Source organism: Neovison vison, chromosome 9 (genome assembly GCF_020171115.1).
Source record: "Neovison vison isolate M4711 chromosome 9, ASM_NN_V1, whole genome shotgun sequence".
Lineage (NCBI taxonomy): Eukaryota > Metazoa > Chordata > Mammalia > Carnivora > Mustelidae > Neogale > Neogale vison.
In genome coordinates this window covers 72,231,126-72,257,669 of record NC_058099.1, presented here as the reverse complement: position 1 = coordinate 72,257,669, position 26,544 = coordinate 72,231,126, and the positions used below count along the sequence as shown (strand labels likewise).

At 40.3% G+C, this 26,544-nt stretch overlaps 1 protein-coding gene and 1 pseudogene across 2 annotated transcripts in view; one reads left to right on the top strand and one right to left on the bottom strand.

Moving 5' to 3' along the window:
* Nucleotides 1–8,883, bottom strand: part of HSD17B3 (hydroxysteroid 17-beta dehydrogenase 3) — a 40,541-nt gene extending 31,658 nt beyond the window's left edge. For both annotated transcript variants that reach the window (XM_044264336.1, XM_044264337.1), the window contains exons 1-2: nt 8,678–8,883; nt 5,520–5,566 (exon numbers count right to left, since the gene is read on the bottom strand). In XM_044264336.1, coding sequence (XP_044120271.1) covers nt 5,520–5,566; nt 8,678–8,831 — 201 coding nt within the window. In that variant the 5' untranslated portion in view covers nt 8,832–8,883. The remainder of the gene's footprint in view (nt 1–5,519; nt 5,567–8,677) is intronic.
* Nucleotides 8,884–21,868: 12,985 nt separating this feature from the next.
* Nucleotides 21,869–25,438, top strand: LOC122916750 (annotated as a pseudogene).
* The last annotated feature ends 1,106 nt before the right edge of the window (nt 25,439–26,544 follow it).

Here is a 26,544-nt window from a genome sequence, read left to right as displayed (position 1 = left end):
ATATGGGAACTCTCTGTGCCTTCCACTCAATTTTGTGGTCAACCTCAAACTGTTCTAAAAAAAAATTAAGTCTATTTAATTTTTTAAAAAATAAATGGAAGATTAAAAAATAAAAATTCAGGACTGTCCCATTTCAAGACTGACCCTGCCTGGGATATACCAGAGTTTTCCCCTCTCTCTCTCTATGAAAAACACTCCCCACAGGAACCTCCAAACACTCATTTTGAGCCTTGGAATCCATCAAAATGGTGGTCAAAGAATGAAGCACCTTTGTCTCACAAATTACTTCATCAGCCTCCTGAAGAGAAGATTGTCCATTAAATGGAAAGCAATTTACATTTTCAGCACAAAGGATGCTTGCTTCCTGGTGGGCTTCCAGCCTCTCCTGAGTTTTGCCATTCCTCTCAAGAGCCACAGACATTTTAAAGGTTCTATGTGAAGTGGTCTGGGCCAGGAGGGGGTGGTGCAGAAAACACTTGTCTGGGCTAGCATTGTTCCCTTTGTCCACTTGAGCAGAACTCAATTTTATTTCTAGAATGTCCTGGCTGACAGGCTCCATACACAGGTTTTGCCTCTTTTCCTTTAGGGAGTTAAGCTACAGAAGCACTCCCTTTCCCAGAATGCACTGTGGCACCACCCTGCAGAAGGGCTGCTTTAGAGATGAATGTGCCGTTTCCTTCTTTATGTTATGGCCTGCCTCAGGGAAGGGGCTTGTGACTGCTAATCTGTAACAGGTGGTGGGAACACAAGGGAAACAAGGCCTCCTCTGTATGGCAGTGAATAAAAGAAATTCAGGTGCTGAAGGAACAAAACTGGTGTGAAGACAGGGTGAAGCAGTGGCCTCACAGGGAGGGAATAGTGGATCCCTCTCGTGCTTCCTCCCCCAGCCCACCCTTCACCATAATTGTTTTCCACCTTCTTCCAGTACTACTTGAAATTCCCTTAGCAGGAGGCAAAGTCACTCTTAACACACCAAATATGAATACAGGTTAAGCTAAAATGAAATATAGAATAGGCTCCCAGAAAGATGAAGAAGTACTTTTCCCCATTCCTACCATGATATGCAACTAAATGACTCTAAAAGATAGGGAGAAGATGAGGTAGGGGCCAAGACCCAAGAAACAGCACAGTGGTGAGTTCCTGGGTTTTCCTTTTCCCTCATATACCCCAGACTTATTGGTGGAAAAGCTGGCAATTCAGAAACACCACAGGTATAGACATACAAAGCCCCAACAAAAGTCTGCTCTCTCTAACCAAAGAACCAGAAAAGAGACAGCCTAGCAAGGCAGAAAAGTATAGAAAAGAAGTGCTTTACTGCAGGTAAACAGCTAAAAAAACAAAAACAAAAACAAAACCTATGGTCCCAACCCTTCCTCATTCATAAAGGCTGAGTCAGGAGCTGAGACTTCCATCCTGTGAGACCCCAGCCAGGCTGGCATCAGGGAAGTCTGAATGAGGAGGTAGAACAATCATCCCAGGCTCCTCCTGCCATCTCAGCAGACCTGAACTTCTGCTTCCACCTAGCAGTACCAAGGTGACCTTTCCCTTCCTTCCCCTCCCCGTTCCCCTGGGATGGAAAAAGAGGAAGCCTAGAGGAGGGTCAGGACTTTCACTACCATGCTAGTGGTGGTGAAGCCACCTCCTCCAAGTACCACGGGCAGCCTCCTAGGGAGCAGTAAGGAAGCACTCTTGCCTCTCCACCTTGAGGGGCCCAGGGAGCTGACACTCCCAGCCCCACGCAGCAGTACCAAGGAGGCAATACCCACCAGTGGAGGCCAAATAGAAAGCCTGGGCTTCTACCTTAGCTGGTAGGAACCAGCTGGCACCGTCCTCCTTCTGCTGAAGCAGGGTACAGACCCAAAACAGATTTAAATAAGATCCAGACTCTCATAAGAGAAAACAAAAAATGACCACAATTCAAAAGTTCCTCATCATACCAATAACCAGGAAGATCTGAATTTGAGTGAGTTAAAAACAATCAATAGGTGCCCACCAATGTTAGGGTTCTTGGATGAAGAAAGATGACACCAATGTTAGGACTCTTGGATGATTTTTTTTTTAAGATTTTGTTTTTCAGAGAGAGAGTTAACAAAGGGAGGGGCAGGCAGAGGGACAAGCAGACTCCCCGCAGAGCAGGGAGCCTGATGCAGGACTCAATCCCAGGACCCGAGCCAAAGGCAGATGCTTAACTGACCGAGCCACCCATGCATCCCTTGGACTAGGATTTTACAGCAGCCATCCTAAGAATGATTTGACAAGCAATTACAAACATTTTTAAAACAAATGCAAAAAGAAAATTTCAGTAAATAAAAGAAGTTATAAAGGAGAACCAAATGGAAACTTTAGGACTGAAAAAGAAAAGAAATTAAAAACTCAATGGAAGGGGGCGCCTGGGTGGCTCAGTGGGTTAAGCCGCTGCCTTCGGCTCAGGTCATGATCTCAGGGTCCTGGGATCGAGTCCCGCATCGGGCTCTCTGCTCAGCGGGGAGCCTGCTTCCTCCTCTCTCTCTCTCTGCCTGCCTCTCTGCCTACTTGTGATCTCTCTCTGTAAAATGAATAAATAAAATCTTTAAAAAAAAAAAAAACCTCAATGGATGGGCTCAGTAGCAGAAGGGAGGGCATCAATGAAAGAATCAGTGAATTTAAAGATAAAACAATAGAAATTACCCACTCTAAACAATAGGAAAAAATACAATGAAGAAAATAAAACCTCAGAAACCCAAGAGACTGTAAGAAAGAGCTAACATCCATGTGACTGGAGTCCCAGAAAAAGAGAAGCAGCCTGGGAAGATAAAGTATTCAGAGAATAGTAAATTAATTCAAGAGGCTGAGCAAAACTCAAATAAGATAAACCTAAAGAAATCCACTCCAAGAAACATCATAACTAAACTTCTGAAAACTAAAAAGTGGAAAAGTCCTGAAAGCAGTGAGAGAGAGAAATACCTCATCAGGGAAAAAGCAATTCAAATTACACCAGACTGATCAGAAACCAGACAAGCAAGAAGAAAACCATACATTTCTCAAGTGCAAAAAGCAAAGGACTACCGGCGCTAAATCCTATACCCAGCAAAATTACCCTTCAGGAATGAAAGGGAAATCAAGACATTCTCTGATGAAGAAAAACAAAGAGACCTAAAAGAATAGCTAAAAGTAGTTCTCTAAACAGAAAGGATATGACAAAAGAAATGATCTTGGAGCATCAGGGGGAAAGAAAGAATAAAGGAAAGAGTACAAATATGGGTAAGTACAACACAGCGTCCCTCTCAGAAAAAGCAGTATATAGGAAAAAGAAGAACAGTTTAAATATCCAGTAATAATAGTGGCTAACCCTGGAGAGCTTACTCCAGGCAAAGCATTTTGCCTGCCTCATCCCATTAAAGCCTTACAAAAGCCCCAGGGGGGTTACCAGGTTTATCAATGTGAGAACTCTGCGGTAGGGTTTGAATACATACACAGATGTCTGATTGATTCCCGACCTTAGGCTCTTAACCTCTAGGTCAGTTGGTCTGCAGCATCTCACTCTGAACTGTTTTCCTTGGAGAAGCAGTTAGCAAGCAGACCAGAACAGGCTCTCTGGAAGGTGAAGAGCCCGAATGAAGGGGAAGTAAGGGACCCAGAAACCTGTTTAACACAGACCTAGAAAAGAACAAGAGAAAATGAAGAAAAAAAGATTCTATGAGAAAGAGGAAAGCAAGAATTAGAACAGAAACAATTTAGAAGTTGGGAGGTATCTTTTGCACTGGTAAAGACACAAAAGCCCAGAGAGGATGGGCAACTTGTCCAAAATCTCCAGACAGTGGGTACCAGAGCAAGGGAAGGAACCCAGAGTTCCTGGCCTACAGGGCATCGTTTTTGGAGGCAGTAAAGAAACAAATAGCTAATTTTTCACAATGTCTCCTCTAAGTAGAAAGAAAAGTGTCTGAGTCTTAAGCCATCAGGGGACCCTTAGTAGGTCAGGTCAGCATGAATTTGAAGAAAGAATCTGGAAAATCATGAAGAAAGAATCTGGATTTCAAGGCAATCCAGAGAACCTTAGTACCGTGGTAAGGTTAAGGCCATGGATCTCTTGAATGAGGGATTAGGCCTTCTCCAGAAACCGGTCTAAGGTGGAAAATAGTTATGTAAAAGGTGATATAGTTCTAATGCAAATAGCCAGAAAAGCTTTCCTTTTGATTTTTGGATGAGGAAGACGCAAGTCTGTGGAAAGTGGTTGCTGAGAGTTCTCCCCAACCTCCACAAATACGACCACCTATCTCCTGAATGTTGGGCACTACCAGTTGTGAGAAAGTTGCTATATACAAATTAGGAGAAGAGCAAAGAACTCTTGGGGCACTTGGGTGGTTCAGATCGGTAAATGTCTGCCTTTGGCTCAGGTCAGTGATCCCAGGGTCCTGGGATGGAGCCCCGAGTCAGGTTCCCTGGTCAGCGGAGAGCCTGCTTCTCCCTCTCCCTCCCAATCTGCCTGCTTGTACTTTCTCACTCTATCTCTCTGTCAAATAAATAAAGAAAATCTTAAAAAAAAAAAAAAGAGCAAAGGACCCTTCAACTCAAAAAAAGAGTTGAAGCACAATGTCCGCACCAAAGAGATTATATTGGAAGTTTGGGGACAGACCTGAACGAGTGCCTCTGATGTACCTTGCACTGTCCATTTCACACAAGATGGTTTGGCGCTATCATGACTCAGGTCTTTGGGGACAGGAGGATGCACTGTCATTGAATGTAGCTTCTGTAATTGAAGTGCTTGTCATTATAGATTTAAGCATTATTGAATTTTTTTTCATCCTTTCATAATTTTGATGATTCTCTTTCTTCTGTTGTATGATTCTAGAGGTCAGTATAATCAGCATAATGAAATAAAATAATAGGAATTCCAGGAAACAATATTTCATGAATGAAAATGTGGACTTTGTAAGAATAATCATAACAACAATGGCAACATACAAAACTACACATGCCATAAGTGCATTTTTAAAAACTCTAACTACCCATACATCTATCTATCTGCAGATAAACACAAAGCCTGGAAGGAAATACTCAGAGACTCTAACTGAATTCCAGTGACTCTCAGCCCTATCATATCCTCTCTTTATGTAATATTTTAGAATGTCTATTAATCTTCTTGAGATGCCAGTTGTAGGTAATATGTCCTGCCTACACAAATAATCTTTTAAAAATCAGTCTATACCCTACCTATGAGGTAAGGAGTTTGTAGTTTTAATTGTACTTAAACATATAAACTTTTATGTTACAATTACACTAGAAAATAACAGTGTCTCCAGAAATTCCTAAAATAGCTCCTAAAGGATTACTGGCACCTCAAATTTCACTGTGTTTTTTTGAAAGATATCCGTAGAGTGAGATTATGATTTTTATATTTCCTTTTTTGTAGAAAAATAGTTGCCTTCATAAATTCATGTCTATGGATTTTATACCCAGAAACCTAGCGTTGGGGGTGCCTGTCATGTGATCATGGTTGTTCAGTACAAGGGGAAGGGAAATTCTCCAAGAACATAACTTACCTCAAATGAATAAGCTTTCCCAATCCCATCTCCTGCTCCAGTGATCACTGCAAAAAGCAGAAATGCTTTTAAAGGACACAATTAATCTTTAAAGTGCTCTTTGTCCCACCAGCTACGTGTTTTTGCAGGCTTCCTGCCTGTGACCTGCTATACAGCCCCCTACTCCACTCAACCCTGGAGCTTCCCAGCCCTGACGCCCCTCATTCAGTGTTCCAAAAGAAACACTTTTTTTGGAGGGGTTGGTAAGGCTGGAGAGGATAGCCTCCAAAACAAAACAAAGAACCTCAGCCAGGGACATTTCATTCAGACCCCAAACAGTGTACCCTATTATCTCTCAACCCACACTCCCAACTGTCACAGTAAGGACATTTCAAGATGCTTTCTAAAAGTCGAGTGTTTTGATCTTTCCATCCCACCCCTACAGGACAGCAGCACTCAAAGTCTATAGAAGATAAGGAACTGAACAAAGAGGAAAACACAGAAATGCAAAAAAGGGATACAATGAAATAAAGGGACCTGAAGAATCTGCAGTCAGGGTCTCTATTGATTAACATGTAAAAATCAGATTGCCTTAGTTCTTTTATATCCAACGTTAATGCACATAATTTATGACTGAGCTCCAAGGTAAACCACATTCGAGCAAATGTCACAATTTGAAATTATGCTACAGTTCAGCATTTACACATCTGCAATTTACCTTTGCACAACAATCAGAGCGCACACTTTCCAATTGTGAATAGAACATACATTTAACTTATTGGAGAAAAAGAGCTAAGCTGTGCAAGCTTCCAGAAACACATTAGCAGAACGTTCTCATTATCTTTTTTTTTAAGATTTTATTTATTTATTTACTTATTTGAGAGAGAAAAAAGAGTGTGAGCAGGGGGTGGGGGGCAGAGGGAGAGGGACAAGCAGCCTCCACATTGAGCATGGAGCCCAACTTGCTCCTTGATCTCACAACCCCATTATCATGACCTGAGCTGAAATCAAGTCAGATGCTTAACCAACTGAGCCACTTAACTGCCCCAAGACACTCTCATTTTCATAACTGCTGATAGTTTTATTTGCTCACTTGCTTATTTGTTTTTCCTCCTAGGTGAATCCGTGCATATTACCTTGTTCCTCCCAGTGGTGTGCTCAGGGTCATCTTCTGCCTCACCTTCCCCTCCCTTATGGGAATCGTCAAACTCACCCATTATAGGGTCTGTACTATAGACAAGGTAATAACATCAGTAAATGGCTGGCTTTTATTGTGCTTACTCTTGGCCATGTACTGTTTCAAGTGTTTTAGATGCATTATCTCATTTAATACTCAAAACAAGTTCCTAAAGCAGGGACCATTGTTTTCCCCAGTTTATAGAGGAAGAAGCAGAGGGAGAGAAAGTTAGTAACTCAGTCAAGGTCACATTACTAAAAATGATGACAACAGGGTTTGAAACCTGGCTATCTGATTTTGGGAGCCGCAATTCTAGGAAGATACACCAATGACATAATTTCTTACTCAACTACAGAGTTCCGAGGAGTTAAACACTTTTGTCTTTAGTAACTGGATTTTCTTCTGGCTCTCCACCAGAAATATATGCTCTCTCAGAGATCTACCTAGGCTCAAAGACATCTTAATCTTGCTGTTGATAATTCTATTCAATATTGACTCAAAGAATAGGTTAAGGTTACATTTGGGGGTGTCTTTTTTTTTAAGATTTTTGTTTATTTGACAGGTTTATTTGACACAGTGAGAGGAAACACAAGCAGGGGGAGTGGGAGAGAGAGAAGCAGGCTTCCCACTGAGCAGGGATCCTGATGAGGGTCTCAATCCCAGAACCCTGGGATCATGACCTGAGCTGAAGGCAGCCGCCTAACGACTGAGCCACTCAGGCGCCCCAAGATTACATTTTTTTTAATGTGAGCCAAGGAGATTTAAGGACAACCCCACCCCCAGCCAAGTGTGTGAGCATTTGGATCTGTGTGGAGCAGGATATTTGGATCCAGAATGCTGAAGTTCAAGCTATTTAGCAAGTTTTCTGGAGATACAGCCCCAAGAGTGAAGGCGGGTTTGCAGACACACACACACACTCTTCAAATGTAACATACAACAGTTAAAAACCCATTTTTCATTCCAAACAACTTTCATATGGCAATTTTTTCTTTTATATCTGCCACTAAGGTTGTACATTTGCGGGCTTTAACAACTAAAGATACAGCATGCCCAACTAAATTTAAATTTCAAGAAAAACAACAAATACCTTTTTAGTATAAGTATGTCCTGTATAATATTTGGGAAGTCATATACTAAAAAAATCATTCCTTCTTTATCCAAAATTCAAATTTAACTCTGTAACTCATACTTTATCTGGAAGCTCTATAAGGTTGTTTATAATCTCTCCTATTTAGCCTGGCATGGTACCTTTAAAGCTGTTTAAATTCTTTGTGTTTTTTGGGGGGTTTTTTTGTGGGGTTCTTTTTTAAGTCACTATATTTCTTGGATTTCTTCATGTAACCTTTGCACGTCATTCAAAGAGATGCTAAAACCATAGCCTCATATTTTTCACCTTAAACCCAGTCATCAGGCTGACATTTATCCAGAAGATAAATCCCGTTGGTAAGCAGTGATTAATCTACCTGGGACACACCAGACCCAGATTCCATATCTAATAACCATCTCGAACATTTCTTCCTATAGGGACATTTGTTACCTTGATTTTGTAATACCCTCACTTCATGAAAGGGCTTGGAGAAATTTTTTTTTTTAATAAAGTGAAGTAAAATTCTTTGTATTTCTGAATTTTGATACATCCTTCCACAAAATAGCAGTACTCTGAGCCTTCAAAAATCTGGAGAAAAGAATGCAGAAATTTCTTCAGTACATATTGTTTGTGTCACCAGAAATTCCAAAAAGGAGAGAACCCAACTAATAAGGACAAGAGGACAAACACAGAGGCAAGAATTGGGTGGCAATCTTCCAGTTAATTCTTCTCATGCCCCACAGCTGGTCTTTTAGACAATTTCAGTTTCGCTCATACTTGCCAGGCACCTAAATAAAAGTCACTCAAAGGAATTACATCTTTGCTCTCAAAAGGGGAATAAAATGCAGTTTATCTTTTGAGATATGTATCATAATGAGACATACCAAGAAACAAGAGATGGAAAGCTGTCTTTACCTGCCCATTGTCCCATTGACTTCAAGAAGGACTTCGGCAAAACTTTCCAGAAGTGCCGGAAAATATATCTGGAGAATCTCCCCCACTTCACCAGGTACACCAGGCATACCAGCAGCCCTACGAAAATGAAGAACTGTTCCAGAGCCGCCCCCATGACTGCACTAGACCCGTGTCAGACCTGGTCTGGCCCGTCGACAGACCTCCGAGGGCGTGGCTATTCCAGAGGCACGTCAGTCACCCTTTGGAGTCACCTGCTGCATTCCACTGTGTACAGACATTTAGATTAGAGTAACTTCTTTACACAATACTCTAATTCACAGGCTTTGGAAGAAAGTATTCTTCCTAATATTTTTATAGCACCATTAGCCTTTTGTGACCCTGGGGGAGCTGGTGAAGAAATAAAAGGAGGACATGAAGAAAGATAAAGCCTGGACAAAGGAAAATTGTCTACGCTGGGTTCTCTCCCTAAATTTGGAAGCTAAAAAGGATGCTGAGAAGGATGCAAAATCCTGTAAGTCCTGCATTTATTTATTGAACAAATATTTATTGACTCTCTACCAGGTAGCAGTGTTGCTCAAGGCTTTGGGAACACATAATATTAAACAAGACCGTATCATTGCCATGGGGGAGCTGAGATCCTAGTAGGGTACACAGACAATAGGCTGCTAAATAAGATAATGTCAGATATCAGTGCCATGAAAAAGTGCTGTTCAAGGGGCTAGTGAACAATTACTTTAAAGAGTGTGTTCAGGAAGGGATTCTACAAAGAAGAGACATTTTGAGCTGAAATTTGAATTAGGAGAAGGAGCTGGCCTTGCAAAGATGAGCTTCCCCATTCAGGCAGAAGGGACAGCTAGCTCAAATGCCCTGAGAGAGAACTATGTATTTGAGGAATAAATAACACTACATAGCAGAAGGGACCGTCTGTAGAGAACGGCGAAAGAAAGTCAAGTAAGGCAGAGGCATGGGAGGAGCCAGAGCTTCATGGTGAAGAGTTTGGACTTTAGTCTACAAGCAACAGGAAGCCACTGCAGAGGCTCGGACCGTAGAGTCATATAACTTGAATTCTGCTTTTAGAAGATCACTGTGGATGGTAAGAAAAGATGACCTTTTTGCGGTGGGAATGAAGGGTGGGCATGACCACCAAAGCAGGTGGAGTGAGGAGATAGTGGCGGTCATCTAAGAAGACTATCCCAAAGCTCAGTCCTTTGCCCTCTTCTTATTCCTATCCACGCTCACTCATATGGTGGCATTATCCAATTGCTTGACTTCAAGGACTCTCTGTATGCTGAAGACCTACAAACATATAATTTCAACCGTCACCCAGACAGGGTCATCCAGACTTGCATATCCAACTGCCCACTTGACACCTCCATTCAAATGCCTAATACGCACCTCAAACTTAGTATGTATAAGACTGACTTCTGATATTATCTCTAATTGTCAAAACCTGCTCTTCTTACAGACTTTCCTATCTCAGGGAATAGCAGCTCTAATCTTCCAGTTGTTTAGGTTAGAAATCTTGAACATATCCATGGCTCCTCTCTCTTTTTCACATACTGCAACCAGTCTGTCTCCTATTGACAGATGACTGGATTTATTTTCAGTTTTAGATTATGCTGACCAACCTGCTATGGATATTTTTGTATTTCTACTTTGTCATAAATATACAAGTTTCTCTCTCTCTCTCTCTCTCTCTCTTTTTGCCTCTGTCTCTGTCTCTCTCTCTCTCTCTCTCTCACACACACACACACACTTCTGGGGGGTTATAAATATATATATTTACCCTCCCCAATGTAAATATATATATTTATAACCCCCCAGAAGTGGGGGTTGAGGGATAGAAGAAAGGGGTAAAAGGTTTTTGGTTTTGTTTAGTTTAAATAAATTAAATCTTTTTTAAAAAGAAAGTAAAAAGGGGGTGAGGAGAGAGATGTGCAAAAGTGCCAGGAATTATGTGTGATTAAAATGTTCCCATCTTCTACAAACATAGTGATCTGAAGGGGCACCTGCACCCCAATATTCATATCAGCAATGTCCACAATAGCCAAACTGTGGAAAGAGCCAAGATGTCTGACAGATGAATAGATAAAAAAGATGTGGTGTATATATGCAATGGAATACTACTAGCCATCAGAAAGATGAATACCTACCATTTACACTGACATGGGTGGAACTGGAGGGTATCATCCTGTGTGAAATACATTGGCTAATTGAATTTAAATTAAAAAAAAAATGTTCCCATCTTCTCCAGCCTTCAGAAGTTAATAATGCCCAAATAACAATAATCTAAGTCTCTCATTTACTGCCCTCAAGGAGTTCAGTATTTCATTAGGTTTCCTCCCTCAAGTAATTCTTGGGAACTCCTAAAAAAACCATTCCCCAAATTCTCCCCATCTATCCAGGCAATTTTATATTCCCTGGCTCTGGAACAATACTCCTCTTCTGCTGGTCACTCTGCCATCTTGTTGCTTCTCTAAGCTGTTGTATTTCTGCTCCTTCACAAAGGCAAATAAAAATATTTAGTTATAAAACAACTTAAATCTACATTTAGGGGGAAAAATTAATGTTGCAGGTCAATAATTTTTATCCCAAAACAGACCATATAACATCTCAGTCTGAAAAAACAAAGAAACAAACAAATCTCAGTCTGAAGCATTTGCATAGATACATGTATATATATATATACACATATATACAAATAAAATGGGAACCAGAGAGTGATAAATGCATTAGCGTTACCAAAATGTTCATCAAAATGTTACTTACAGAATTAAAATACAGTCTGCACTCTAAAAATATTTCAAAATGACAGTTCGTTGTAACCCTCCAAAGGACAGTTTTCCAGCTCAAAAAAATTTAAGATTTTGTGTCCACCAGCTATAGAAGAGTCAATGTAAACTTTGTGAATCAAAGAGAAATTCTGTAACAAGTGATGTGATTTCTGGATTTTGCTTACATAGACAGAAACAGTTATAATCAGCATGGCCAAGCTAGAGCAACATATACACTGAAAGAGCAATCTAAGAGGTCCTTGGTAGAGAAACTGTGGGATAATCTGATGATTGAAACTTGCTATCTTGGGTTCAAATGACCATATTACCCAAAGCAACCTATAGATTCAATGCAATCCCTATCAAAATACCAATAGCAGTTTTCATAGAACTAGAACAAATAAAACTAAAATTTATACAGAATCATAAAAGACCCTGAATAGCCAAAGCAATCATGAGAGAGAAAAACACAGCTGAACATGTCACAATTCCAGATTTCAAACTATACTACAAAGCTGTAGGAATCAAAACAATATGGTACTGGCACAAAATAGACACAGGATCGATGGAAGAGAATAGAGAACCCAGAACTAGTGTTCTGGGTCAATTAGTCTTATGGTCATCAATCTTGACAATTAGTGGTCAAGAAAGGAGTTATACAGTCAATTAGTCTATGACAAAGGAGGCAATAATATACAATGGGGAAAAGGCAGTCTCTTCAACAAATGGTGTCAGTAAAACTGAACAACTACATGCAAAAGAATAACACTGGACCACTTTCCTACACCACATACAAAAATACACTCCAAATGAATTAGAGACCTAAATGTGAAACCTGAAACCACAAAACTCCTAGAAGAAAACATAGGTAGTATCCTCTTGGATGGTGGCTTTAGCAATATTTTTCTGGATATGTCTCCTCCCACAGGGAAACAAAAGCAAAAATAAACTATTTGGATTACACCAAATAAAACAAATAAAACGGTTTTGCACAGTAAAAGAAACCATCAAAAAAATAAAAAGGCAGCCTACTGAATGAGAGAAGGTATTTGCAAATGACACATCCAAAAGAGGTTAATATATATATATTATATTATATATTATATAATTATATTATATATTATATATATTATATTATTATATAATTATATAATATAATATATATAAAGAATATATATAAAACATATATAAAGATATATATGTATATATATAATATATATATATAATATATAATAATATATATATATAACTTACACAACCCAAAATGAAAAAACTCCAAACAATCCAATTTAAAAATGGGCAGAGGATCTGAACAAACATTTTTTCAAGGAAGACATACAGATGGCTAACAGACAATGAAGAGATGCTCAACATCGTTAATCATCAGGGACAAGCAAATCAAAGCCACAATGAGATATGAGCTCACAAATGTCAGAACGTCTAAAATCAAAAAGACAAGAACTAACAAGCGTTGATGAGGACATGGAGAAAAAGGAACCCTCTTGCTCTCTTGGTGGGAATATATATTGGTCCAGCTGCTATGGAGTACAGTATGGAAGAGCCTCAAAAAATTAAATATTGGGGGCACCTGGGTAGCTCAGTGGGTTAAGCCGCTGCCTTCAGCTCAGGTCATGATCTCAGGGTCCTGGGATCGAGCCCCGCATTGGGCTCTCCACTCAGCGGGGAGCCTGCTTTCCTCTCTCTCTCTCTCTGCCTAATTGTGATCTTTCTCTGTCAAATAAATAAATAAAATCTTTAAAAAAATTAAATATAGAATCACCATATGATCCAATAATTTCACTACTGGATATTCACCCAAAAAACCCTGCCACAAAAGCACTAATTCAAAAAGATGCATGTATCCCAATATTTACTGCAGCATTATTTACAATAGTCAAAATATGGAAGCAACCTGTATCCATCAAAAATGAATGGATAAGGAAGATGTGAGACAAGGAAGATGTGGGATACACACACATGCACACGCACACACAATAGAATAATACACAGTCATAAAATTGCCATTTGGGACAATATGGATGGACCTAGAGGTTATTATGTTAAGTGAAATGAGTCAGACAAAGAAAGACAAATACTGTATTATTTCACTTATACGTGGAATCTAAAAAAACAAAATGAATAAACAAACAAAAAGCAGAAACAAACTCATAAATACAGACAACAAAGTGATGATTGCCAGGGGGAGAGGATTGGGGGGATGGCCAAAATGGGTGAAGGAGAGTGGGAGATACAGGCTTCCAGTTATGGAATGAGTAAGTCACAAAGATAAAAGGCACCACATGGGGAATATATTCAATGGTACTGTAATAGTATTGTAGGGCGATAGATGGTAGCTACACTTGTGAGCATAGCATACAGTATAGAGTTGTTGAATTACTGTGTTGTACACTTGAAACTAGTGTAACGCTGTATGTCAACTGTACTCAAGATAGGAAGGAAGGAAGGAAGAAGGAAGGAAGGAGAAAGGGAAAGAAATAGAGAAAGAAAGAAAGAGAAAGAGGAACTTTATAATTTGAAGGAGCTATGAAGAAGAGAAGAGACTATGGATAATTTCACATATATATGAATATGAATATGTATATATAACATATATATAAATACTGAAAGAATCTGAAAGGAAAGACAAACACATAAATAGCAAGATTGTCTTAGCCTGCATTTTTCTTGATATGAAGGCCTTGTGCAGACACTTATATTGGAAAGTGATTCCAGTGAGTACTTAGGTTGGGAACAGGAGATTGAACAGGGAAAGAGGGAGACACAGACGTGTCCTTGGGCTGGTCACTGCTGAGGCTCCATCTTGGGGAAGGCTCTCAGAAACCGTAGCATGCACAGCAACCTCTTCTGCCTTAAGTACAGAAGTAAAGTGTGTTTGTGCATTTGCCTTCATGCCTATTGACCAAGGTTGTCCCATGGACTATTCCTTCCCTCAATTACAGGTTTGCCTATATGTCAGATGACTAGTGAGTTTCTGTGGGTGAAGAGGAGCCCCAGGGAGGAAAGTAAGACATGCCAGCTACTGTCAAGTTCAGCCTACATTCCTCCCTAAACTGTGCCATTTGTTCATAAAGCTATGAGCTGCCCCAAGAAAGCACAAATAGCATGGAGAGTAAACCAAAGTTAGAGCAAATAAGATGGCCTTTACTGATAGCAGTTCCTCGTTCCTTACCTTTTTTTCAGGCCACCCTATATTTAGTGAGCTTTGTATATCAGATGCTGCATTATGCACTTTACAAGGATTACATATCTTGTTTAATCCTCATGAGGTGAGCATTATGGAGAAATCGAGAACAAGCACTCCTACAGAGAAAACACAACAAACGAACAATTATGTAAAACTTAGCTCCCTGAGGGTGAATTTCCTGAAAGTGGTTAAGATCTAGAAAATCTGAGAGAAAAAAGGAACAAAACAAATTCTCTTGGGCTTGGGGGATGTGGAGGGTGGAGTTGGATGTTAGGTATCCAGCCAGTAGTTGAAGTGGAGCTGTTTGACCAGGGAATCACTTGTTTTCTTGGTCAAAGATGAATTTGTCAGACCTCCAAAGTGTTTGAGGATGGTAAGTGTCCCAGGAAACGTGTCCCGCTCCTCCTTCTTTGTCCTGTAGAGAAAAGACCGAGGACAGCTGCTCCAGGATGGTTCCCGGAGTACAGAATAGCCATGATGGAAAAGCACAGTGTGGGTAACTCTTGGCTTGTACAAGCGAGGTGTTCCAGCCTCTATGCTGACTCTCCCAAAATTTTCAGACGGGGCCAGATCTCCTGAGAGCAGAATGACTGGTGATTACAAATTTTATAAAGCTTCACTGGATCACATGGTTACTAGAACCCCTAGTTAGAAATGAATCTGGGTTGAGGAAATACTTTTTTTAAAAAATATTTTTATTGATTTATTTGACAGAGAGGTAGAAAGAGAGCACAAGCAAGCCGAGCAGCAGGGACAGCGGGAGAGAGAGAAGCAGGCTCTCCGCTGAGCAGAGAGCCCGATGCAGGGCTCGATCCCAGGATCCTGGAATCATGACCCGAGCCGAAGGCAGAGACTTCAACCCACTGAGCCACCTGGGCGCCCCAAGGAAATACTTTTTACCTAGTAGAGATTACATGTATCATTAAACAGATTATGAAATCAGTGTCATTTATGAGATCAACTTTCTCCCAGCTATCCAGGCTGAAAGTGTTAGAGTCCTCTGAAAATTTCTCTCTCTCCTTTATAGATAGAAGAGGTCACCAAAGCCAACATTAGAACCAATCCCACCCAGTGATTCTTTTCCTTTCCATGCCCTGACATCTCCATGGCACAGCTCGTGGTCTGGGAAGCAGGTAGGAGGAAAGTATGGACTCTGAGAAAGGCATTCCAGATGTGCATTTGGTTTTGCCATGTGACTTGGACTGACGAAACTTTCTGCCCCTCAAGTTATTCTTATAAAATGGGATTAATAGTTCTTACTTTGTAGAGCTACTGTGAAGTTTAAATGAAATAAAATCTATAGAAGTGCAGGTAACTAAAGAGTGTAGTCCCAATTGTACATTTAGATGTGACAATTAGCAAAAAAGAGATATAGGGATATTCACCAAAATGTTAATGATGTTTTTGTATTGAGATGGTGGATTTAAAGGTTTGTTTTTTTATTACATCTTTGTGCTTTTTTATACCTTTTAAATTTCCACAATGAACATGTATTACTTTTGTAACTAAAAATCATAAATTTGAATTAATAGTCCATCAAACCTTTAAGAACCAGCTGAGTTGATACTCCTTTTATTAAAACTTTCCAGATCTTCCCATTGGCAGAGATCCTTCTCTCAGCAAGTTACGGAATCACTCTGAGACCTAGCTTGCTCGCCTGTAAAATGAGGACTGGATGCCTGGGTGACTCAGTCATTTCAAGACCTTGGGGTCATGAGATCAAACCTCAACTCAGGCTCCACACTTGGAGTGGAGTCTGCTTGAGATTCTTCCTCTCCTTCTGGCCCTTCCTCCACTCAAGCTTTCCCTCTCAATAAATAAGTAAATAAAATCTTTAAAAAAATAAAACGGGGGTGCCTGGGTGGCTCAGTGGGTTGAAGCCTCTCTCTTCAGCTCGGGTCATGATCCTGGGGTCCTGGGATCAAACCCCACATCAGGCTCTCTGCTCAGCGGGGAGCCTTCTTCCTCCTCCTCTCTCTCTCTCTGCCTGCCTCTCTGCCTACTTGTGATCTCTCTCTGTCAAATTAATTAATTAATTTAAAACATAAATAAATAAAAATTTTTAAAAATTAAAAAAAATAAAATGAAGACTAAAAACTTTAAAATATATATACAGTATTATGTATATATTATATATAATACATAAATATATTTTGTATATTATATATTGATTTTATATTATATATATCCTCTCTATATAATATTCTCTCTCTATATATATGTATATGTATGTATGTATACATACACACACACACACACACATATATATATCAATATCTGGGCTATAAGAAGTACTTGACAAATGCACTTTTCTTTTTTCTGACTATCAGAAACAAAAAATCAAAAAGAACTCCTTGGGTTTTTTGGACAAAATTGACAAGAGCCCAGCAGTGTTTGCTAGTGTCTATATTTTTCCAGAATAAAAAACTGCTTCAGACACAAAATTGCCTTTTCTCAGAGGAGCCTGATTCCTATTAGTGGAAAACCACATCTAGAGACTATAGACTGGACACCAAGATTACACTTTGTTACTAAATTTGTCATTATTTCTAACCATTTCTGGGGTAAAACTGGGAAACTCTTTTATGAATATACTTCATGAGCCAAAGTTAGGAGTGTATGAGTTTTACTTACTATCTGTTACTTTATATTTGAGTTATTTTTCTCTGATACTGAATATCTTGATTCTGAATACATTGGCTTTGTCCTCTGAAGTGTAAACATATTGGCTTCTTTTACTTTCATTTTTTTCAGAGATTGCATCTTTTTTAACTCTTTATGGTTTAACTTTGTTCTATAAATGTATAAAACATTTTCATGGCTTCAGTCAAATTAGCAATAAAAAGTTCATTCAGGAAAGTCTTGAATCCATCTATCTATTTATTTGTTTGTTTGAGAGAGAGAGAGAGACAGAATCTCAAACAGACTCCATGCTGAACCCAGCAGGGGGTTGATCTCAAGACCCTGAGATTATTATTTTTTTTAAGACTTTATTTATTTATTTATTTGACAGAGTGAGAGAGAGCACAAGCAAGCAGAGCAGCAGGCAGAGGGAGAGGGAGAAGCAGGCTCCATGCTAAGCAGAGAGCCCAGTGTGGGGCTCAATCCCAGGACCCTGGGATCATGACCCACGCCAAAGGCAGATGCTTAACCGACTGAGACACCGAGGTACCTCAAGACCCTGAGATTATGATTTAAGCCAAAATCAAGAGTTAGACACTTAAACAACTGAGCCACCCAGGTACCCCTATCTTTCTTTTTTAATTGAAGTATGGTTTACCCACAATGTCATATTAGTTTTGGGCGTACGATATAGTGATTCAACAACTTACACATTACTCAGTGCTTGGTAAGTGTAGTTACCATGTTGCCATACGAAGTTATTACACTGTTATTGATTATTTTCGCTATTCTTCCAGATCACTTATATCCTGAGTATATAAAAGTCTTTTGGGAGCTCATCTTTATGGAGGCTGGAAGTCAGCCTATTTAGCAAATGTAGGGCTGATGTGTTTTTAGTGAGCAATGTTCTTCTCTAGACTTGATCTTACTCCTACACTAGAATATCTTGCTGTCTTGATAGCTTTTGATGCTTTCACAAGATTTTTAAGAATATATCTTCCTCTACCCCCCCCCAAAACACAAGACCAAAATCAGACGTTTTGTTGACCAAAAGGAGCCAGACATAGCCAGCTCTGTGGGCTAGGAATGCAAGCATGGATTGGCTGGGTGTCTCTGACTGAAGATCTTTCACAGGTTGCCATCGGAGTGAAGCCATGGCTGCAGTCATATCAAGGCTCAGCTGAGAAAAATGCATTCCAAGTTCACTCTTTTGTTGCTAGAATTATTTTCACACACTCACATCCACAGCTGTTCCTTAGCCTATGGGCCTCTGCAACAACATGGCAGCTTGCTTCATCAGATTGGGCAAGTGAGAAGAGCCAGAGAGAGAAAGAATCCACTCTCTTGTGATGGAGTCTTGGAAGGAACATCACATTTCTTCTGCTGTGTTCTATGCCTGAGAGGCAAACCTGCATTCCAGCCCCATGCAAAGGGAGATTACACAGGATGTGACTATAAGGAGGTGGGGATTATTGAGATCTACTTGGAAAGCTATCTTCATATAAATGATACCAATTACATGAAGTTCAAGTACAGGCATAGCTAATCATTAGTAAAATAAATCAGAATACTGGTTTCTCAGTAGAAATTCAGGATTAACTGGTTAGGGTCATAAGGAACTTCTCTGGGTTGACGAACATATTCTATATTTTGATAAGTATGTGTGTTTCATGGGGATACGCTATTATTAAAACTCATTGTACTGTACATTTAAAGTCTGTGTGATTTACTGCATGTAAATTATACTTCTATTTCAAACAAATTTTATTCTACAATTAATGAATGTAGATAAATTAACCTTCCATATTACCAAAAAATGGAAGTGGCACCTCACTTGTGTGCTTGATTTTAGACCAAAGTTCCCACCTTTACCTCCCAATATTACAAAATATATTCAGGGGTGCCTGGGTGACTCAGTTGGTTAAGTGGTCAGCTCTTGATTTTGGTTCAGGTCAGGATCTCAGGGTCCTGGGCTGGAGCCCTACATCGGGCTCCATGCTCAGCGAGGAGTCTGCTTGAGGATACTTTCTCTCTCTCCCTCTGCCCTTCCCCCTGATCCTGCTTGCTTGCTCTCTCTCTTTTAAATAAATAAATAAATATTTCATACACACACACACACACACACACACACATTTACATATTCAACTCCATTTAATAAGTTAAAGAATTACATGCCAATATCTGACTGTGGATTCAGAAAAACTTTTAAATTAATTTGTCTTTTACCACTCACACGAGTACCTCCATGCATTTGAAAATCAAGTTCTTCAGTTGTAGAAATGTTTTTACTAGTCTACATTTGTTGTTATCACCTCCACTCAAGAAATGCAACTAAATGAGTGATGTTATTGAAATAGCAATAAACATTAAATACAGTGTAAAACTTTTAAACACACTTTGTAGTCTTTTAAAAATTTTTTATCTTATAGATATACACATGTATATATAATATATATATATATATATATATATTAAAAACAACTATATAGGGGAGCCTCGGTAGCTCAGTCAGTTAAGCATCCAACTCATGATTTTGGCTCATGTCGTGATTTCATGGGTCATGATGTCGAGCCCCATGCTGGACTCTATGCTCAGTGTGGAGTCTGCTTGGGGTTCTCATTGGCCCTCTCCCTCTGCTCCTCCTCACCCTACTGTCTCTCTCTTTCTCTTTCTCTAAAATAAATAAATCTTAAAAAAAAAAAAAAACTGTTTAAGCTGGAAAGCTATCATAAGCATACTTAAATCAGCAAATTTTTTAAATGTTTATTTTTTATTGAGGTATAATTTGCATATAACATTATGTAGTTTAAGGTGTACGACATAATGGTTTGATATTTGTATACAACCCAAAATGATCACAACAATAAGTTTAGTTAATCCATCACCATATATAGTTACAAAATGTTTTTCTTTTTTTCTCACATGATAAGGGCTTTTAGGACCTATACACTTAAACAGCTTTCCAAAATGCAATACATTATTGCTAACTAGTCACTGTGCTGTGCATTATATCCTAGGACTTATTTATTTTATAGCTGGAAGTTTGGACCTTTTGACCCCCTTCATCCATTTCACCCATGCCCCCACCCCTCTGATAACAACCCATCTGTTCTCTACACAGGATTCTTAAGGCTCAATAAATAATAATGAAAATTTTCCCTGCCATACGTGTCTAGCAACTCCACATAGTATGGAGACAAATAGTTTGAGAAGTGGCCTCTAAAACTGGGATCAGAAACACAAAAGCTTAAGGCCTGGCCCAGATATAGGCCCAAAGGAGGCCTCAGATTCAGGACACAAGGTCAAGGCCAAAGGTCAAAAAATATCTTGAGGTGAAAGACTTAAGCAAAGAATTAAATACAGAGGAAACACAATGAATATGCAAATGTGTGGAATAATATTTAATCCCCTGCATCATTAGAAATGAAAATTAAGTGAATAAAATACTACATACATGTCAATAAGTAAATTGAACTTGAAGCTGTTACTCAGTACTCCTGAGGGTGCAGTAAACCTCACACTCTCCCTTCATTCCCTAGTGGGGTCCTGGAATCACTGGCAACTTTTCTGGCCATGCATTTTGAACAAAGCATGTTAGTGGTTGCCTAGGGCTGGGGGGTGGGACTGGAAATTGACTAGAAATGGGATGAGGGCTCTTTTGGGGGTGAAGGATACATTCTCAAACTGGATTTGGTGATGCTGGCACAACTCTGTACATTAAAAAAAAATTAAATTATACACTTGCAATTGGTGAATTTTATGGTATTTAAATAACACCTCACTAAAATCTTTTTTAAAGATTTTTTTTTTTATTTATTTGAGAAAGAGAGAGAAAGAGAGCAGGAACTGGGGGACAGTGGCAGAGGGAGAAGGAGAAGCAGGCTCCTGGCTGAGCAAGGATCCCAACGCAGGAATGGATCGCAGGACCCCAGAATTATAACCTGAGCCAAAGGTAGCTGCTTAACCAACTGAGCCACCCAGGTGCCCTAATAAATCTGTTTTTTTAAATTGACAGAGCTAGGACATAAATCCAGACCATCTGATTCCAGAAGCCGCCCTCACACAATAGTTGCCTTCACAGCAGGAGAATAAATTACAGTTGGAAAATGCAAGTTGTCTACATGTCACTAATTTCCTAATTTGGCTTCCTAGAAAAAATACACAGTACTAGACCATTATCTTCAAAACTGTACACATGGTAACACTATCTGCCCCCTGCTCCTCAAGCCAATACTGTAAGTTTGAGACCGGAAGGCATGAACAACTCAGTCTAGAAGAGTTGCCCAAAACAGAAGTCGCCAGTCCCCTGGAAAGTTTCTGAAAAAGAAACTGCCACCCTCAAGTAATTGTCAGTATCCCTAAAAAAGCCAGATTGCACAATAGCATTCCATCCCAAAGCCAAAAGCACTAAGAGAAAGCATAGAGTGGAGTCTACCAAATGTGGGATTTCCATTGTTCTCTCTCCATGGAGTCGGGACACTTGACTTTCCTAGCATCAGAGTGTGATAATATGCGTGGAGTATTGCCAAACCAAGCCTCAGTATTGAGTTTTATTGGGGCTCCATTACATAGGTATGATTGATTGCCAAGATGGCTGATCTCAGTCACCAGCCTCCCCGGGCCTCACCCACAATCCCCACCCTAAACCACCTTATTGGTCTTCCCACTGTGGCTAGCCTCCATCCTAAATCACACTGTCAGGCTATCCAGTATGACCTGAAGACACCAGGCAAACAATAACCTTTCTACCAGACATAATACTCAAAGGGCATAGAAGTGCCTAGAAGCCCCAAACAAAGGCCAGACATCTGTTTGTGTAAGGTCACATTCTTTACTGCACAGACTGCCTCTTCTGGGCACACTCTCCGAGCCACCACTCTGACTGTGAGCTAGGGCAGTAGCCTCTGGTCTTGTCAGCTTCAGTCAAACCTCTGCTCTAAAATCAAGTTGGGGCAAGGGTGACTGGGAACCCAGGATTCTTGGCTTAGCACACCTGGGTAGAGCCTCTGTCCTATGGATGGGGATTTGTAGACGGAGGCCCTATTCTTCTGCAGCACTCACTGGGAATTGAGCCTTTCTGACTTGGAGAAGATGAGAAACATTGGTAGCCTGCACCTCCTAATCAGATAATTCTTGACTAGGAGCTGGGAGGAGGCCATCTCCTCAGCCACACCAACTTGGGGGTGGAGCTTCCATCAAGCTGAACTGAGGGAGGGAAGAGGATGGAAGTGGGTCAAGGCTCCAAGGCCACACTCTCCTTACCAAGTTTATTAGGTGTTCCTGAATCAATGTTTCCTCATTTGCTACATGGCCCTATGATAATTTCCAGAGATCTTAAATGGTTGTTTTGTATCATTTTCTCTAGTTTTATATGTTTTCACTGGAGAGTGGTTCTGCAAAGCTCCTCCACTGCCATCCCACCTCTGCACAGACTTTTACTATTACATTCCAGGCAAGCAGTCACAGAATTTGAAGAATAAGGTTCTGTACTGTGACGCAGTTGAGGATCCACATCTCCGTTCTGAGGAAATTATGGCAGGGAAGCCAGCTGCCTGTTGCCAATCTCCCTCATGGCTCTCTCTTGCTCTCCCTCTTTCTGGCCCTGCAGACAGCTGGCCACCACTGGCTGAAGGATGACCCCTACCCCCAGGGGGTAGATGCAAAAAATGCTCCAGGTGCATCCACACCCATTCAGGCAACATACCTCCACATATGAAAAGCCAATAATGGAACAACTTCCTGAGGAAAACACTAATCTGGAAATTTCTCTTTCCCTCTAATTCAGGGTTCCTTCCCTTTTTTCATGCCATGGACCCCTGCAGATGGTTACAACTTCCTTCCCTAAATATTGTTTTTAAATGCCTAAAATAAAATACATAAAAATAGGGGAGCCTGGGTTCACTCAGTGGCTCAGTGGGTTGAGCATCTGCCTTCAGCTCAGGTCATGATCTCAGGGTCCTGGGATCGAGCCCCACATTGGGCTCTCTGCTTGGCAGGTAGCCTGCCTGCCTCTCTGCCTCTCTGCATGTTTGTGATGTCTCTCTCTCTCTCTGACAAATAAATAAATAAAATATTTTCTTAAAAATATAAAGGAAACCAATTACCAAAAAAAAGCTATCACAGTATTTTCTAAATATGATATACTAAACATCTGCTTCTTTGGGGACATATTAAATAGCAAGAACTAGTGGAAGGTCTAATCATTTAGAATCCTCAGTGGGACAAAAATGATTTTTCTGCAGAAACTCTACAGTGATATGAAAATATCTCAAAATTTTCTCAATATTCAATATTTATCTCAATATCCTGACAACAAAATCAGAAATACAGCTAATACATGGTTTTGTCTACATTTTCCAGTGAAAAATGCTAAATTGGTTAGAGAAAATCAAGATGTGTTCTTTCCCTATCCCCATTCCCCTGACCCCTAAAGCTTATGAGTGCCTGTCTAAGACCCAATACTAGTTGTGTGATCTGGACCAGTCATCTGGTGGGGGTGGGGGTGGTGAGTGCTTCTCAAGCCACCTGGGCGAAAATATAGATTCTGTTTGTGTGCACCATGATAGTCTGCCTCTCTCACAAGTCCCCCCAGGTAATGCTGATATTCTGGTCCAGACTGTGGACACGCATCGTGGGAAAAGTCTCTGAGGCTCTTCATGGGAGGAGTGGAGGGAAGAGTCAGAAGGCACATAGACAGTGTGTCCTGAACCTGAGCATCCCCGGGAAGGGCTTGGGATTTTCTGACTTTTTCCTAAGGGGCGTGTTTCTTTGCCCACGTTTCCATGTCTGATGACAGAAAGGCAATAGAGATTCTGAGCTGCCGAGACCCTCGGCTTCCTGAAAGCTGTCACAGAGCAGCAACTCCTGATCAGCTAGGTTGTTGACCCCTGCCAAGTCCCAGCATTCAAAATATATCCCCAAGTACACATATCCATTCGCCGAAAACAAAAATGATCCGCAAGGCAAGGAACCAAGACTCAATTTGAAGTGGTCTTCCTCCCTTGTCCCCATCTGGTAAATTCCTAGTCAGCCTTTCAATATGCCTTCTCTGTAGAGTGATGCTGTCTTAAGACTTCTTCCCTATGATAATTAGAAATAAGAATGATAATAATAATATTATTATTAACAACAGTAACTAACTTTTACTGGTCACTAGGGGTCAAGCAATGCAAAAACACTCTTCATGCGTTATCTCATTTAATTCTAACAATAACACTTGGAGGAAGGTGCTGTCTTCATCTGATGGACTGCATGGCTGTAGGCTGAGGGAGGAAAAGGCCTGTGGTTACCATCTCTGTGTCTTGCACACCTGCTCTGTCCTAGCACTTGCCACACACCCAAGCGGGTGTCCATCCATGTGCATCCACGTGTCCCGCACAAGATTTTGTACACTGGCAAGCTGAGAAGTTATTTCCTGGAACACAGGACAGATTATATTAATGCTTATGGCCACCTCATGCCTGAATGTGGAAGGATGACATAGGCAGAAGATCAGACCAGGACGCTCAGACATTGGTGAGGATCTAATCAGAGCTAATTCAGCAATGAAGCACACAAGCCCACAGGAGATCATTTCCAGCAAGCAAAAGAGTGCTATTTATTTCACAGAAGGTTACTTTAAAACCATATACAAACTTAACTCAGGACAAAGAGTCACCGGATTTAAGCAAGTGGTGATGAGAAAGAATTAGAACCAGAACTAAATACAAAGCCAAGAGAATCCACGTCTTCTGAGAAAGTTCACAGAAACCTTCAAAATTCTCTGAAGGAAAAACCTGTCCCTGAGGAATATCCAAACAAGACTCTGAGCAAAGCACAACCTGAATCCGGCTCCCGGAGAGACAGCCAAGGGGAAATGAATTATCCCCAGAAGAAATACAAATGTTTGGAAAAGAAAATCAGTGCCTAATCGGTGAAATCAGCAGCCTGTTGGATGAAGTGGGGCAAATCAAAGGAAAAGAGGTTGAAATTTCCAGACTCTAATCTAGTCACAGAGAAGGTTTTACAACAAGAAGCCGAGACTGATGGTATTCACCAGTTAGTTGTAGAAGTAACTGAGGATATGAAAGGAGGGTGATAAAGAGTGGCTCCTGAGTGTGGGCGCTCTTCTCCCTAGTGATCTGCTCCCTCTCCTCGATCTCGCTCTTCCTCAATCCTTAGGACAGCTTGTCCAGGCAACGTCTGCGTCTGTGGCGGGCTCTGCCCAGTTACTCCCGGCAGAAGATGCGCTGTCTGGGGTCTCCAGCATCGGAGTGTGCTTTGTGACCAGATGTTATCCCTGAGCCGAGACAAACACCTGTGTTCTCACAGAGGGTACACCCAAACCTGTGGTTTTAAGCTTATTTTGTAGCTGAAAAACAGTGAAGTTGAAAAGAAAGGAGAAAACTAAATTCAAACAATTGTGGGGGGGGGGGAAGAACTGACTTAACACTCTGGAATTATTGACATATTATTGACTTCACCATTTTCCTGAGGGACACATACTATAAATATAACTGTGTGTATATGTATATATATACATTATATATATAATATATAACTCTTCTCTAAACTAAGTTCAATTCTTTAAGGAAACTCAGCTGTCCAAAACTCCAGTGTCCATGTATTTGAGATACATTTGATATGTAAGGAAAATATTAAAACATCAGGAAAAAGTCCAAGTTAACAAATGGTGTCACTGTTATTTGCAATACAATAGGCAGAAGTAAGCCAGATATCAACGATATTAAACTAATTTTCTTTGTCCTATCCAGGATGGCTTTTACAATATCTTTCAGTAAGAAAAAAAGAAATCTGGAGACCTGAGGCATGAGGCTACATTTCCTCATTAGCCTCCTTGATCGCATGAATCCCTTTCATACCACCTCTCCACACCCAGGTTCCTCAACTAATCTTAATTCAAAAACCAGATTGGAGCTCCCACCACCATCACAGGGCAGGAAGCTGGGTCTTTAGGGATCTTCTAGAAACTGCAAATGCTGCCAGGCTGCTCTTCGTGTGCCCTCTGCTGGCCACACACGGAAGCAGGAGAAGTCTCCACAGAAAGGTAAAAAGAAAGGGTCATGTTAAGAAAAGGCCAAGAAAAAGATTCAGGGTGATTGCAGAAGAAAAAAAAAAAACTAAATAAGAATCCCCAACAAGGCATCCTGGCTATGAAAACAAACAAAGGATTGACCATATTAAGAGTAGAAAAACACAAAATCATCTTCAAGGATTCGGAAAATAAAAACCAGAAAAAAATTGTTGGAAGAAAGCAAAAATGTGCT